Consider the following 17,500-nt stretch of genomic DNA (forward strand, 5'->3'; position numbering starts at 1 on the left):
GATTTATGGCACTGAAAAATGAGAGAATGAATAGTTTTTCTTTCATATAACCGGAAGTTGGAGATTCAACTTCCGGTGGGGTCAATAGTTTTTGAGAATTAGAACGAGACCTAATAAACCGATATAGGTTTCAATTTGAAAGAAAACAGTTTGAAATTTATGATTTATTAATCACTTTCGGTGACAACAGGAAGTGACGGCCGACATTCTTACCCCCCTACTGCAGCCCTACAAAGTGAGATCTATTAACTCTGAAATTTTGGTGACTATCTTTTACCGTTTCTGAGAAAAACGATTGACAACGAAAACAGCTCATAAGCCGTATTTGCCGACCGGAAGTGAATTTTACAAAAATATTTGACGTTACTCTAGACATTTATAGTGACTATAATATATGTAAAACTCAACTCATTAACTAGTTTCATGACCGAGATTTATGGCACTGAAAAATGAGAGAATGAATAGTCTTTCTTTGATATAACCGGAAGTTGGAGATTCAACTTCCGGTGGGGTCAACTTTTTTGAGAATTAGAACGAGATATAGTAAACCAAAGTATGTTTCAATTTGAAAGAAAAAAGTTTGAAATTGATGATTTATTTGATCACTTCCGGTGACGACCGGAAGTGACGGCGACAAAAAATATTACGTGCATGCACCATAGAGAAAATAGATATATCATCCCTGAAAGTTTCATTCGATTATCTTTAGTGGTTTTCAAGTTTACCCCCGGACAAAGTTTCTTTCAAAAACCGGAAAATCGGACGTATCTGACGAACGGAAGTGAATTTTGAAAAAATGAAAAAAATGCCTCGAGGTACCATCGTTCCCTATAACCTGTGAAAGTTTCAGGAAAATCCATCCAACGGTCTCGGAGACGAAAGGGAAAAAAAAAAATAATAATAATAATAATAACTAGACACGATCTCGTTGCGAGCAACGAGTAGGTCTTCCGTCCGATTTGTTGATGCAGTCGGAGTTAAAAAAAAAAAGAAAAAAAAAAGACAAATGAGTCCCAATTTAGTTTCCGACTTTAAGACACTTTAGATATAATCAATTTTTCATATCATAAGCTTCTGAAGCAAAGTTGCGGTGAAATTCGTTTGAAATTCAACTCTCCAGGCGAGCCATAAGGCCCGTGGGCCTATTTCTTGATGTTATTTGTTAGCCCTCTATAGACTCAACAACTTTAGTTCTATATGTCTTTACAAAATATTTACAAGTTTTTGAAATCGACTGATATCGACAAAAATCGACTCTACAGGCGAGCCATGAGGCCCACAGACCCATTTTTTGATATTGATCGATAGGTTATGACACATTGAACAACTTTTGTTCAATAATGCTTTTCAAAAAATATGTCGTTTTAAAGATATGAGGCGTCAAATATTTACGATTTTGGCCCTTAAAATCTCTAATTACGTAACATATGACCTACTTTTTGATTTGATAAGATCAAGCTCGTTGAGATGAACATTTCCGCTTCTACAACTTATTATAAAATATTAATAGTTTCTGAGATATTCTCAAAAACATTTGGACCCTTCTGAACCCCTAATTTAAAGGGCCAGCCCGTTTTGCTTGATATCGTAAGAAAGGCCTTGTCATTTTAAACATTTTTTGCTCAACAAGTATTTAGAAATTCTTTACCGTTCTCGAGTTATCTCTACAAGAAATATTTAGGGGCCAAACTGTAGCTCCCTAAAGGGGCCACATAGGGAAAAAACGAAATGTACATATTGTTTAGATTATCATTCTGAACAACTTTTGTTCTTTATTGCTTTTCAAAATATTTGTCGTTTTCAAGATATGAGGCGTCAATTATTTATGATTTTGGCCCTTAAAATCCCTTATTACGTAACATATGACCTACTTTTTGATTTGATAAGAACAAGCTCGTTTAGATGAACATTTCCGCTTCAATGACTTACTACAAAATATTAACAGTTTCTGAGATATTCTCATACACCTTTGGACCCTTCTGGGCCCCTAATTTAAAGGGTCAGCCCCTTTTGCTTGATATCGTAAGAAAGGTCATGACATTTCAAACATTTTTTGTTCAACAAGTATTTAGAAATTCTTTACCGTTCTCGAGTTATTTCTAGAAGTAATTTTTAGGGGCCAAACTCTAGCTCCCTAACGGGGCCACATAGGGTAAAAATGAAATATGCATATTGTTCAGATCATCATTCTGAACAACTTTTGTTCTTTATTGCTTTTCAAAATATTTGTCGTTTTCGAGATACAAGGGGTAAAAAATTTATGGTTTTGGCCCTTAAAATCCCTTATTACGTAACATATGACCTAAATTTTTATATGAAGAGATGTAGATTGTTGAGATGAACATTTTTTGTTCTTTGACTTATACCAAAATATTAACGATTTTTGAGATATTTGATGTAGACTTTGAGCCCTTCTAGATCCCTAATTTAAGGGGCTAGCCCCTAAATCTTGATATTTTCGAAAAGATCTCGTAAATGTGCACAACTTTTGTTCTACATGTCTTAACAAAATATTTGCAAGAAAAAAGATATTGGAGATCAAAGGTCAAAAATCGCCGAAATCGGCGAAAAATTTTGGCATCCATTTTTTCAGGTCCAGGCGAGCGTTTAGGCAAATCGCCTCCGGTAAAATCGAATCCCCCACAAATCTTCTAAAATGTTTACTCTATCTTGTGTAGAAATTTCAAGACTCTAGCTTCAAAACTAACGGAGGAGATGCGTGGACAACAAGGCCCTTCAAAAAGTCACTAAAAGAGAGATAACTCCTGACCGGAAGTGACGTCAAGCACGAAATTTTGCAAGCAAAGTCTCGTCACCAAAAGACATCTTTCCTGAAAATTTCGTGAAAATCGATCAAGAAATGGCTGAGAAAAACGCGTGTACTACCAAGGAAAATAATAATAATAATAATGAAGAAGAAGAACGCGAACAATAATAGTAAGGTCTTCCGCAGGAGACGGAAGACCTTAATAATAAACAGTAGAATCACTAGAAGGTCTTCCGTTGGAAACGGAAGACCTTAACTAGACACTCATTACTAGTAATGAGTAGGTCTTCCGTTAGACCACTTCCGGTAAAGAGCTTTCTATTCCTACGAAAACCATTTAAATGTATCAGAAAATGTGCCTTAACAATGAATGAGAAATGTATTATCGAATTTTTTACTCCTTTCTCGTAACTTCCGGTGACGACCGGAAGTACTATTGAGATGCGTTTTCCTATAAATGACATCGATTCTTTACTGTCTATATTCCCTGAAAATTTCACGTCTCTATCTGAAAGAGTTCTCAACAAAAACAAGTAGACTAAAGAAAGAAAAAGTAGCAGGTTACTACCGACCGGAAGTCAATTTTGAAAAACAAAATTATCAAAACTCTAGAAGTTGATACTTTTATTAAGACATGTGAAAATCATATGAAAGACTTCAAATATAAGCGAGATTTATGGGGACAAAGAGACGAAAAGTAAAAAGATATTTTATCAAGAAACCGGAAGTAGTCGTTTTGACCAACGACAGACTCAATATTATTTTGACACTTTGAAAGAGAGTTGATAAACTAGTATAGGTTTCAATTTAAAAGAAAAAGTTTGAAATTTGCGATTCTTTCCATCACTTCCGGTGACGACAGGAAGTGACGGTCGACATGTTCAACCCCCTACTGCACGATTACAAACGGAGATTGATCATTCCTGAATATATGATGAACCTATATTTTACCTTTTCCAAGAAAAGTGCTGGACAAAATTCCTTTTGAGAAACAGAAAATCGGCCCTATTTTCCGACCGGAAGTGAATTTTGTAAAACAAAAATACCTATAGCAAAGTCATTTCATCAGACATTATTCCTGAAAATTTCAAGAAAATATATCCAGCCATCTCTGAGAAATCACTCGAAGAAATTGGAAAATCGACATTTTTTCAAATACTTCCGGTATAGACCGGAAGTGACGGACCAAATAATTGAATGCATGTGTACAATGGACTAATGCTAGTTGATCAACTCTACAAGTTTCAAACGTCTATCTATATTCATTATTGAGAAACTGAAAAAACAAGGTTTGAATATATCCACCCCATATCTCACGACCGGAAGTGAATTTTACAAAAATATTTAAATATAATCTAGACAATTATATTGTCTCTAACATACGTAAAATTCAAATCATTAACTTGTTTTATGACCGAGATTTATGGCACTGAAAAATGAGAGAATGAATAATCTTTCTTTGATATAACCGGAAGTTGGAGTTTCAACTTCCGGTTGGGTCAACATTTTTTGAAAATTACAACAAGACCTAGTAAACCGATATAGGTTTCAGTTTGAAAGAAAAAAGTTTGAAATTTATGATTCATCAATCACTTCCGGTGACGACCGGAAGTGACGGCCGACATTCTTAACCACCTACTGCACGCCTACAAAGTGAGATCTATCAACTCTGAAAATTTGGTGACTCTATCTTTTACCGTTTCTGAGAAAAACGCTGGACAACGAAAACAGCTAATAAGCCGTATTTGCCGACCGGAAGTAAATTTTACAAAAATATTTGACGTTACTCTAGACATTTATAGTGACTATAATATATGTAAAACTCAACTCATTAACTAGTTTCATGACCGAGATTTATGGCACTGAAAAATGAGATAATGAATAGTCTTTATTTGATATAACCGGAAGTTGAAGATTCAACTTCCGGTGGGGTCAACATTTTTTGAGAATTAGAACGAGATATAGTAAACCGAAATAGGTTTCAATTTGAAAGAAAAAGTTTGAAATTCATGATTCCTTTAATCACTTCCGGTGACGACCGGAAGTGACGGCCGACATTCTTAACCCCCTACTGCACGCCTACGAAGTGAGATCTATTAACTCTGAAAATTTGGTGACTCTATCTTTTACCGTTTCTGAGAAAAACGCTGGACAAAATATCTTGTAAAAAGACGAAAATTGGACATATCTTGCGACCGGAAGTGAATTTTGAAAAAATGAAAAAAATGCCTCGAGGTACCATCGTTGTCTATAACCTGTGAAAGTTTCAGGAAAATCCATCCAACGGTCTAGGAGACGAAAGGGAAAAAAAAAATAATAATAATAATAATAAACAGTAGAATCACTAGAAGGTCTTCCGTTGAAAACGGAAGACCTTAATAATAATAATAATAATAATAAACAGTAGAATCACTAGAAGGTCTTCCGTTGAAAACGGAAGACCTTAATAATAATAACTAGAAACTCATTACTAGTAATGAGTAGGTCTTCCGTTAGACCACTTCCGGTAAAGAGCTTTCTGTTCCTACGAAAACCATTTAAATATATCAGAAAATAAGCCTTAACAATGAATGAGAAATGTATTATCGAACCTTTTACTCATTTCTCGTAACTTCCGGTGATGACCGGAAGTACTTTTATTATGCGTTTTCCCATAAATGACAGCGACTCTTTACTGTCTATATTCCCTGAAAATTTCACGTCTCTATCTGAAAGAGTTCTCAACAAAAAGAAGTAGACTAAAGAAAGAAAAAGTAGTAGGTTACTACCTACCGGAAGTCAATTTTGAAAAACAAAATTATCAAAACTTTAGAAGTTGATACTTTTATTATGACATGTGAAAATCATATGAAAGACTTCAAATATAAGCGAGATTTATGGGGACAAAGAGATAAAAAGTAAAAAGGTATTTTATCAAGAAACCGGAAGTAGTTGTTTTGACTACCAACGGAGTCAATATTCTTTTGACACTTTCAAAGAGACTTAATAAACTAGTATAGGTTTCAATTTAAAAGAAAAAATTTGAAATTTGCGATTCTTTCAATCACTTCCGGTGACGACCGGAAGTGACGGCGACAAAAAATATTACGTGCATGCACCATAGAGAACATAGATCTATCATCCCTGAAAGTTTTATTCGATTATCTTTAGTGGTTTTCAAGTTTACCCCCGGACAAAGTTTCTTTCAAAAACCGGAAAATCGGACGTATCTGACGAACGGAAGTGAATTTTGAAAAAATGAAAAAAATGCCTCGAGGTACCATCGTTCCCTATAACTTGTGAAAGTTTCAGGAAAATCCATCCAACGGTCTCGGAGACGAAAGGGAAAAAAAAATAATAATAATAATAATAACTAGACACTCATTACTAGTAATGAGTAGGTCTTCCGTTAGACCACTTAAGGTAAAGAGCTTTCTGTTCCTACGAAAACCATTTAAATATATCAGAAAATAAGCCTTAACAATGAAGGAGAAATGTATTATCGAACCTTTCACTCATTTCTCGTAACTTCCGGTGACGACCGGAAGTACTATTGAGATGCGTTTTCCTATAAATGACAACGACTCTTTACTGTCTATATTCCCTGAAAATTTCACGTCTCTATCTGAAAGAGTTCTCAACAAAAAGAAGTAGACTAAAGAAAGAAAAAGTAGTAGGTAACTACCGACCGGAAGTCAATTTTGAAAAACCAAATTATCGAAACTTTAGAAGTTGATACTTTTATTAAGACATGTGAAAATCCTATGAAAGACTTCAAATATAAGCGAGATTTATGGGGACAAAGAGACGAAGAGTAAAAAAGTATTTTATCAAGAAACCGGAAGTAGTCGTTTTGACTACCGACAGAGTCAATATTCTTTTGACACTTTGAAGGAGAGTTAATAAACTAGTATAGGTTTCAATTTAAAGGAAAAAGTTTGAAATTTGTGATTCTTTCAATCACTTCCGGTGACGACAGGAAGTGACGGACGACATGTTCAACCCCCTACTGCACGCTTACAAACGGAGATTGATCATCCCTGAATATTTGATGAACCTATATTTTACCTTTTCCAAGAAAAATGCTGGAGAAAATTCCTTTTGAGAAACAGAAAATCGGCCATATTTTACGACCGGAAGTGAATTTTGTAAAAACAAAAATAATTATAGCAAGGTCATTTTATAAGACATTATTCCTGAAAATTTCAAGAAAATATATCGAGCCATCTCTGAGAAATCACTCGAAGAAATCGGAAAATCGACATTTTTTCAAATACTTCCGGTATAGACCGGAAGTGACGGACAAAAAAATTGAATGTATGTGTACAATGGACTAATGCTAGTTGATCAACTCTACAAGTTTCAAGCGTCTATCTATATTCATTATTGAGAAACTGAAAAAACAAGGTTTGAATATGTCCACCCCATATCTCATGACCGGAAGTGAATTTTACAAAAATATTTAAATTTACTTTAGACATTTATAGTGTCTATAACATATGGAAAATTCAAATCATTAACTTGTTTTATGACCGAGATTTATGGCACTGAAAAATGAGAGAATGAAAAGTCTTTCTTTGATATAACCGGAAGTTGGAGATTTAACTTCCGGTGGGGTCAACATTTTTTGAGAATTAGAACGAGACCTAGAAAACCGATATAGGTTTCAATTTGAAAGAAAAAAGTTTGAAATTGATGATTCATTTAATCACTTCCGGTGACGACCGGAAGTGACGGCCAACATTCTTAATCACCAACTGCACGCCTACAAAGTGAGATCTATTAACTCTGAAAATTTGGTGACTTTATCTTTTACCATTTTTGAGAAAAACGCTGGACAACGAAAACAGCTAATAAGCCGTATTTGCCGACCGGAAGTGAATTTTACAAAAATATTTGAGGTTACTTTAGACAATTATAGTGACTATGATATATGTAAAACTCAACTCATTAACTAGTTTCATGACTGAGATTTATGGCACTGAAAAATGAGAGAATGAATAGTCTTTCTTTGATATAACCGGAAGTTGGAGATTCAACTTCCGGTGGGGTCAACATTTTTTGAGAATTACAACGAGATATAGTAAACCAAAGTAGGTTTCAATTTGAAAGAAAAAAGTTTGAAATTGATGATTTATTTAATCACTTCCGGTGACGACCGGAAGTGACGGCGACAAAAAATATTACGTGCATGCACCATAGAGAAAATAGATCTATCATCTCTGAAAGTTTCATTCGATTATCTTTAGTGGTTTTGAAGTTTACCCCCGGACAAAGTTTCTTTCAAAAACCGGAAAATCAGACGTATCTGACGAACGGAAGTGAATTTTGAAAAAATGAAAAAAATGCCTCGAGGTACCATCGTTCCCTATAACCTGTGAAAGTTTCAGGAAAATCCATCCAACGGTCTCGGAGACGAAAGGGAAAAAAAAAATAACTAGATTCGATCTCATTGCGAGCAACGAGTGGGTCTTCCGTCCAAATTTAGATGTGATTAGATAAGAATTTGACTGACATTTTCGTTCATAAATAATGATACAAATATATTGTCTAGACGTACAATTTAGCTTTGGTAATGTTTTACAAATATTGATCATTTAAATGTTATAAATTAAAGACTCTCTCTACCTCTCGGCAACTAATTAAAGGGGTCAGCTTTTTTTCGAGAAAAAAGTTAATAATTTTATTTACTGCGATACAGATTCGACTGATCGGGTGAGTCATGCCGCCCGGAGGCCTATTTTTTTTTTTATATCATTCTAGATATATCTCGCAAAACTGAACAAATTTTTTTCTACATGTCTTATGGAAATTTTCTTAAGAAAAAAGTTATTGATTGCGACATTTATCAGACTGTTAAGGCGAGTCATAAGGCCCATGGGCCTTTTTCTTGATATCGTTTGAAAGATCTTGCAAACCTGAACAACTTTTGGTGTACATGTTTTATCAAAAGTTTCTCCAGAAAAAAGCTATTGATTGTGACACTAATCAAACTCTTCAGGCGAGCCATGAGGCCTGTTCGCCTTTTTCATGATGTTGTTTGAAACATCTTGCAAAACTGAACAACTTTTGCTCTAGATGTCTCATTAAAAGTTTCTTGACTAAAATGTTATAGATTACAACAATAACCCAACTGTTCAGGTGAGCCATGAGACCCGCAGGCCTTATTCTTAACATCGTTAGTAACGCTTGCGAATCTGAACAACTTTTGTTCTACATGTCTTATCAAAAGTTTCTCGAGAAAAAAGTTATTAATGTTATTAATTGTGATACAAATTCGACTGTTCAGGCGAGCCCTGACGCCTGCAGGCCTATTTTTTGATATCATTAGATAGATCTTGCAAAACTGAACAACTTTTATTCTACATGTTTTATCAGAGTTTCGTGAGGAAAAAGTTAATCATTGTAACAGAAACTCAATGGTTCAGGCGATCCATAAGGCCCATGGGCCCATTTCTTGATACGGCACGAAAGATCTCAATAAACTGTACAACTTTTGTTATATATGTCTAAACAAAATATTTACGAGTATAACGTTATGCGACATTTATCACTGTTAAGGCGAGTCATAAGGCCTGTGGGCCTTTTTCTTGATATCGTTTGAAAGATCTTGCAAAACTGAACAACTTTTGTTCTACATGTCTTATCAAAAGATTCTCGAGAAAAAAGTTAGTAATTGTGACACTGATGAAACTGTTCAGGCGAGCCATGAGGCCCGTTGGCCTTTTTCATGATGTTGTTCGAAAGATCTTGCAAAACTGAACAACTTTTGTTCAAGATGTCTTATTAAAGGTTTCTTGACAAAAATGTTATAAATTGCAACAATAACCCAACTGTTCAGGTGAGCCATGAGACCCGCAGGCCTATTTATTAACATCGTTTGTTAACCCTTGCGAAACTGAACAACTTTTGTTCAACATGTCTTGTCAAAAGTTTCTCGAGAAAAAAGTTATTAATGTTATTGTGATACAAATTCGACTGTTCAGGCGAGCCATGATGCCCTGAGGCCTATTTTTTGATATCATTAGATAGATCTTCCAAACCTGAACAACTTTTATTCTACATGTCTTATCAAAAGTTTCGTGAGAAAAAAGTTAATCATTGTAACAGAAACTCAATGGTTCAGGCAAGCCATGAGGCCCATGGGCCCATTTCTTGATACGGCACGAAAGATCTCAATAAACTGTACAACTTTTGTTATATATGTCTAAACAAAATATTTACGAGTATAACGTTATGCGACATTTATCACTGTTAAGGCGAGTCATAAGGCCCGTGGGCCTTTTTCTTGATATCGTTTGAAAGATCTTGCAAAACTGAACAACTTTTGTTCTACATGTCTTATCAAAAGATTCTCGAGAAAAAAGTTAGTAATTCTGACACTGACGAAACTGTTCAGGCGAGCCATGAGGCCCGTTGGCCTTTTTCATGATGTTGTTCGAAAGATCTTGCAAAACTGAACAACTTTTGTTCAAGATGTCTTATTAAAAGTTTCTTGACAAAAATGTTATAGATTGCAACAATAACCCAACTGTTCAGGTGAGCCATGAGACCCGCAGGCCTATTTATTAACATCGTTAGTTAACCCTTGCGAAACTGAACAAGTTTTGTTCAACATGTCTTGTCAAAAGTTTCTCGAGAAAAAAGTTATTAATGTTATTAATTGTGATACAAATTCGACTGTTCAGGCGAGCCATGACGCCCTGAGGCCTATTTTTTGATATCATTAGATAGATCTTGCAAACCTGAACAACTTTTATTCTACATGTCTTATCAAAAGTTTCTTGAGAAAAAAGTTAATCATTGTAACAGAAACTCAATGGTTCAGGCGAGCCATGAGGCCTATGGGCCCATTTCTTGATATGACACGAAAGATCTCAATAAACTGTACAACTTTTGTTATATATGTCTAAGCAAAATGTTTACGACTAAAAAGTTATGATTTAAAACGTGGAGAAAAATGAGACACTTTTTTAAACTCCATTTTCGACCCCTACCGAGCTTCCATACTAGGCACTTTCGGAAATTTTTAAAACCCAGGTGCACAACTACAACATGTCGTCTAACATCACTGAAAATTTCAGCACTCTAGCTTTTATCGTTTTTGAGTTTTTGTCTGGACAAAATGGTCATCTGAAAATCGATAAAAGGGGGATATCTTCCAACCGGAAGTGATTTTTCAAAAATTGAAACGGCGGTACAAACTTCAAATGGCAACGCATCAATCCTGAAAATTTGAAGCAAATTGATCCATCCATCTCCGAGAAATCTTCTGCACAAAAATCGGTAAGGAGAAAAAAAAAGAATAATAATAATAATAATAATAAGAAAAGTGAAAAATCAACAATAGAATAATAGAAGGGTCTTCCGCTGAAGACGGAAGACCCTAATAAACAGTAGAATCACTAGAAGGTCTTCCGTTGGAAACGGAAGACCTTAATAAGAAACAGAGTAAAAACAATATGTTCCCAAACTTTGTTTGGGGAACATAATTGTTCAAAAATGAGGCATAATAATAATTTTGGTTAATGAAGTATTCCAGCACGTCTATACTCAGAAGGAACAGATTGATAATATAAGGTGATAAACTTTGAAATAGCTGTGAGTCATTAACATAATTATAATGACATTGCTCAATATTTCTCAGCAGGCTGGTACTTTATTATCTATGGCTTTCAAAAACAAACAAATGGGTGTTCAATTTCATCAAGTTTCGTTCATGACCTACCGGAGTCCACCTCTTCGCCTTTGTCTGGTGGAACAGGAAATTTAAGTCCATAGGCTAAACCATTCTTATCTCCCCTTTTCATGTAGTCTGCCACCAGGGAATTCAGATCCGGATACTTAGGTTCTGGAGCGCCACCTTCTGCCTGCAAAAAAAGTGGAGAGAAACCGTACCACTATCCACGCTGTATCTACTTGTGTGTACAAAAAGTTTGGTACCATTTTTCACAAGGAATACACGTGTGAAATATGATAGCTATATCTCTTATTAAGGGGGCATAAAAACTGTGCTATAAGGTCTTAATCAGAAGATTCCATCAGGAATTTTAATGCGGGGCCAATCTGGATGATTGAAAAAACTACATCTACACAATATCTAACTAGTGATTTTGACAAATACTCTCTACAGGGTTATTTTCACCCTCTGTCATTTTTTATTATCTACATTTGCCGACATTTTTGCCCTGTTTTAGATTCACCCAAACACAGTTGTGTTAAAAGAGATAAAATAGAAGACAGTTTTGCCCAGCCTTCGATTTGCCCTTTGACAACAAAAGTGAAAAGGGCAAAAATAAAACAGGGGTGAATATTTTCCTGTACACAGTAGTAATATTTTCCTGTACACAGTAGTAATATTTTCCTGTACACAGTAGTAATATTGCCACTCTAGGGATTTCATGTTCAACATTATCATTCTCGCAAAACACACAACACCATAAATCATATGGCTTGAACATAGTTGGATCTATACTGTAAGTATATGCATGCATGTGTATTACTTTAACAATGTTGTTAAACTGTACGTTTTCAAATTATTAGAAAACCAAATAAAGCTTAGTCCCCCGAAGTATTAATCTAAATTAAATCAAATCTTCAATATCCATTATTGCTTCTTCGGTTCCTCGTTGCGATTGCTGATTTTGAGAATGTGATTTCAATCAGATTGAACTACACAACATCTTGCTTCACAAAATAAAACTAATCCAATTCAAACATTTGATAGTAAAATCAATAAAAGTATATAATTTTGTCTCATGATTCACTGAAGCCCCATGTCATCAGTCATTGTATGTACCTGGATGGATAGCTTATTGTCCTGTCCTGGGAGAACTCTGTACTGGTGCACTCTTGACTGGTACCTGTCTCAAGAAAAATCAAAAATTTAATTCAATAAACATAAAACACTTGGTTGACATCCATATTGTATATATATGTTTTCTCTGAACTTCCTCAATATATATGTTGTAGCACTTGTAAGATCTTTTAATGCACACTTGCTAATTTTAAAATGATTTGTTTCAAGTTCTGCTGCAGTTTTAACCAGACGCATCCATTGACATTGAAAAAATTGTATTTCATGAACTTATATATATTTTTTAAAAGCTCTAATAAAAATAATAGTATTTTAAAAAGTCCTTTTTAAAGTGAATATCCATAAAAGATTGTTTCTTAATTTTGTTTCCATCTTGAAGTTAAATATTTCATATTACAATTTCTGTGTGTTACTTTGGAAATACTTTTAAGAATACTTAAAATCATAGCACTGCATCAAAATCATCTTGCATAAATTGTAGAGGTCAAAAGACATATATACATATATTTCATAGCAAATGTCACTGAAGAACCACTTTGGGAATAATACCCCAGTGCAGAACAGTATTTAAATGTCGATCTCTTTGCATGGTGCCCTTGTTCTAATTCTGTTAGAAGATTTTTTGTTAAAAAATAGACACTAGCTGCCATGAAAATATCCCGTTCTGCTGCTCACTCATAAACCCTCAATTACATAGCAGTATAAAACAGCTAACAAAACAAAGAATATCTTCGTAAGTTCATCACTGGAGACTTGAAAGCCTCATCGTGGGAGACAGGCGAAGATCTGGGAGCAAATATATCTGTTGTTTTATAGCCCTCCCAGTGTATCTAGACTCACGAGAGGAATCGGCAACTTCTGGGGAAACGAGAGAATTTCTGGACACTGTTTTATGTCAGACTGATCAGAGTCAATACAACAAATTACTTTATAATCATACACACTTTGTCAGAATATACAAACTGTCAAATCAATATCCTAAAGAGCACATTATGTGTGTAAACTTGTTTGGGATTCAAAAACACTCCACAATGTTGCTCCAATTAAATGCATACTTCAAACTTCAGGTTACAATTAACATTGCAATACAAAAATAAACAGATTGGAAAGGCTATCATATTCAATAATTCACTCTCTGTAGCAGCTGCTCAAGTATGTATATTTAATTAAAAGAATAATAAACAGTTCTAAACTCTAAACAAAGTACTTTCAATTATTTTACAGTGCACTGCTTATGCAATGGTGAACTGTTATTACAATGATCAGTATTGTATTTGATTTTTTTTCTTCTTCTACATTTATGAGTACAATTTGGAATGCAAGTTCATACTGCAAAAAGTTTTATAGTACTTCAGTATCAATTACCTATAGTATGCATAAAAAGTTAACATTTAATCATTTTCTGAATCAGAATCTTAATTAGCAGCTGTATTATAATTACTCAAATTTGCAATTTTACTCCTTCAAAGGAAAACACTCAATTTCACCTGAATCTTAGAATGTAAAGAGTATTTACAAAGTTTACCACAGAACAGATCTCCCTTGAAATTTACCGTATCTGTGATGTGAATCTGTTAATTTGTAAGGTTTCAAAAAAACATCACTTGTATAGGAAGGGTATAGCAGCCAGGTGGTGTGTGAAGATGTTTTAAGACTTTTTCAGACTGCTTTTTAGATTGTCATTAAGATCGTTCTATGTGGCTATCAGTTATTAGCACCGTTTTATGTTTTTGCAGATTTTCATATCCAAATACTCATCTCTGTTACCCATCCTTTCTCTAAGACTAGACAGTGCTTTTTTTTTATCAATAAATGTCTGCAGTTTCACTTGAGAAATGGAAAGTACATGGGAGATAATCAGAGATAGTGTTTATCTTTGTGTGAAGTTGTCTCCCTTGTAGCTAAATCTTTTTGGCCAGATGCAGATAGGGAGATAATGCAAGTGAGGATATTCAACCACTGCTTATCAAGATCAGCTGATGATGAAACAGCTGTTTTTCGTGTTGTTGGTTTGATAAGATGGTAGATGGGGTGATTTTTTTTTAACCTTGCATCTTTGATGCTTTTTTAATATGATGGGAACATTTCCTTAATCAGAACAAATACTTCCTTGATATGGCAGGAAAAAAGTGACATTATTGCATAGCAAAGACAGTATATTGAGAAAGAAAAGAAATTAGAAGTGATGTTAAGCATTCATATCTTTGATTTAACTTCTTTAATGGAATGATAATTGATAATTGTCAGTGGCAATTACAGACATTGCATTAGTCTTTAACAAATATATCATTCACTGCAAAGATCCTGCAATTCTGGAGCAAAAGAATTTGTTTTATGTCTCTTCAGGAATGACTCCCTCGTACGGAGAAGTCCCCAGCTCTAGGTAAAACTGCAGCAGGTCACTCAGGGCAGTAGTAGTGAAGGTCATTGGTCGCCCAGACATGTGACCTTGGTTTTTAAGGTCAACTTTCAAATTTAAATGCCAAATTTGTCAAAACAGTCATTACCAATTTTTACATCATTGACACAGGCATATGGCACAAGCAGGGCTGAGCTCACAAGCCCCCATCACACAGCAATGCTCTAAAGGCTATTACAACACGCCTTATAAACTTACTAAACTTGAAAGTTCTATATGGTACAAAAATATATTTTTAGTAGCTTTTCAAAAAAGTTTTATTCTATCATATTGACAATAAAATCTGCACAAAAATATCAATTATCAAATGAGAACTATATCAAAATGAATAATTTACAAACATAATACTATCTAAAGATATAAAAGTTATTGGGGAAAAAAACACAATTTTTGAGAGATTTCCGTCTGTCTCTGTGATGTTTGAATATTTTCCATTACTGATATTGTTCTCAAAACTAATAATCTACATTTCTGGCTGGGAATCACAATATCTCAGACAATAAACATTATATCTATATATACTTAGTAATATTACACAGGTTTGCTGTGTATGCATTATCAGTGAGGCGACAATAGCTGTATTGTGTTCAGCTAAAACCATAGACTTTATATAGTGATTGGTCCTGGATCTATATACTACATGAATATGGTTTCCATGTATCACACCATTTGCAAGATTAACGTCGCCGTCTGATATCAAATATAATAAAACATATGATACCAGATCAGGCTATCACACTCCATAACATTACCTTCAGCCAATATTAGACTGAATAAACCCTCGGACCATTATTTGACTCATATTGGATTAATATAGCAAGTGGTATATAGCAAAGGGTCTGTAATATTCTCTATTTTGGCAGATTGTATGATGAAGCTCAGCATTTTCTTTTTTCAAAGCTTTTTAAAATTTCAAATTTGGTCACAAGATGTTCCTGAAGAAAAATATACCAATGATACCACCCCCACCCCAATAATAGAAATCTATTACTCTTTCATAAACATCTTGATTTTCTGCACACTCTTTAAGATGGTGCTTGTTCATCTTTCCAAGACATTAAAAAATTGTGATCCACCCCCTTTCTCACAATTGTGGTGGATCACAAACCCTATCTCACAATTGTGGTGGATCACAAACCCTTTCTCACAATTGTGGTGGATCACAAACCCTTTCTCACAATTGTGGTGGATCACAAACCCTTTCTCACAATTGTGGCAGATCACAAACCCTTTCTCACAATTGTGGTGGCCGGATCACAAACCCTTTCTCACAATTGAGGTGGATCACAAACCCTTTCTCACAATTGTGGTGGATCACAAACCCTTTCTCACTATTGTGGTGGATCACAAACCCTCTCTCACAATTGTGGTGGATCACAAACCCTTTCTCACAATTGTGGCGGATCACAAACCCTTTCTCACAATTGTGGTGGCCGGATCACAAACCCTTTCTCACTATTGTGGTGGATCACAAACCCTTTCTCACAATTGAGGTGGATCACAAACCCTTTCTCACAATTGTGGTGGATCACAAACCCTTTCTCACTATTGTGGTGGATCACAAACCCTGTCTCACAATTGTGGTGGATCACAAACCCTTTCTCACAATTGTGGTGGATCACAAAATCCTGGACTTTGGGAGGATGGTAGTTGTTCTGTTTTTCATTTGTTCTCAGCTGTAACAGCATACAACTAATAAAGCCTGATGTACATAACTAACAGAGCCTGATGTACATACATATTTCCCGGATGACACCCACTATTCCGAGAGTTTGGTTGGTATGTATGAGCGGAATGTGGCAGCAAGATATTGACGAGCATGTACTGATATACATAATATACTCAGCAACCAAAAGTGAGTTCATGTAAAACATTCCTATCACTAAGATGAACGCGACAATGCAGCTACATATATTATTGAGATGAATTTATTTGTGTAATCTATAGAGTGTTTGGAACCATAAGGATGTCAAGTCCTCTGCATTCTGGGAAACAATATTAAGCATTATAAAATTTCAAGTACATGTACTGCAGAATAATTTCAGACCAGTCATTAAGTACTTGTAAATGATGCATAGCTCGGCAATGAAGACAAACAAACCCTTCAGTTATATATATACATGTATGTACTGTCAAAGAGTAACACACTATCAAACAAAATGTAGGTTATACAAGTGACAACTTATATCAGGAAAAGCTGTTCTAACTAAAATGCTAACTAGGAACCAGATGATGTGGTGTTTTAGATCATTAGATTTAATAAGGGGGGGGGGGGGTTCAATTTTAGTGGATTTTACAGGTACTCTTTTAGTGGATTTTACAGGTACTCTATTCCCATGAATTTCAAAACACAACAAAATACACTTTCTAATGTCTCAATGTACAGAAAATATATCCCCGAAAATACATCCTAAGAAAAGTAAGTTTGCCTAAAATCCTTGAAAATTGACACAATTTTAAATGATTCCACATTAACTTTCTTTATACCAAACTGTCAGAAATGTATCCATGGTATCCG

At 34.8% G+C, this 17,500-nt stretch overlaps 1 protein-coding gene across 10 annotated transcripts in view; it reads right to left on the reverse strand.

Annotated features, from left to right (window-relative positions):
* LOC125657846 (phosphatidylinositol 3,4,5-trisphosphate 5-phosphatase 2A-like) overlaps nt 1-17,500 on the reverse strand; it is a 64,355-nt gene that overhangs the window by 27,209 nt on the left and 19,646 nt on the right. For all 10 annotated transcript variants that reach the window (XM_056148685.1, XM_056148690.1, XM_056148692.1 and 7 more), the window contains 2 exons: nt 12,546-12,609; nt 11,475-11,616 (listed from right to left, as the gene is read on the reverse strand). In XM_056148685.1, the coding sequence (XP_056004660.1) occupies nt 11,475-11,616; nt 12,546-12,609 (206 nt within the window). The remainder of the gene's footprint in view (nt 1-11,474; nt 11,617-12,545; nt 12,610-17,500) is intronic.

Source organism: Ostrea edulis, chromosome 9 (genome assembly GCF_947568905.1).
Source record: "Ostrea edulis chromosome 9, xbOstEdul1.1, whole genome shotgun sequence".
Classification (NCBI taxonomy): domain Eukaryota; kingdom Metazoa; phylum Mollusca; class Bivalvia; order Ostreida; family Ostreidae; genus Ostrea; species Ostrea edulis.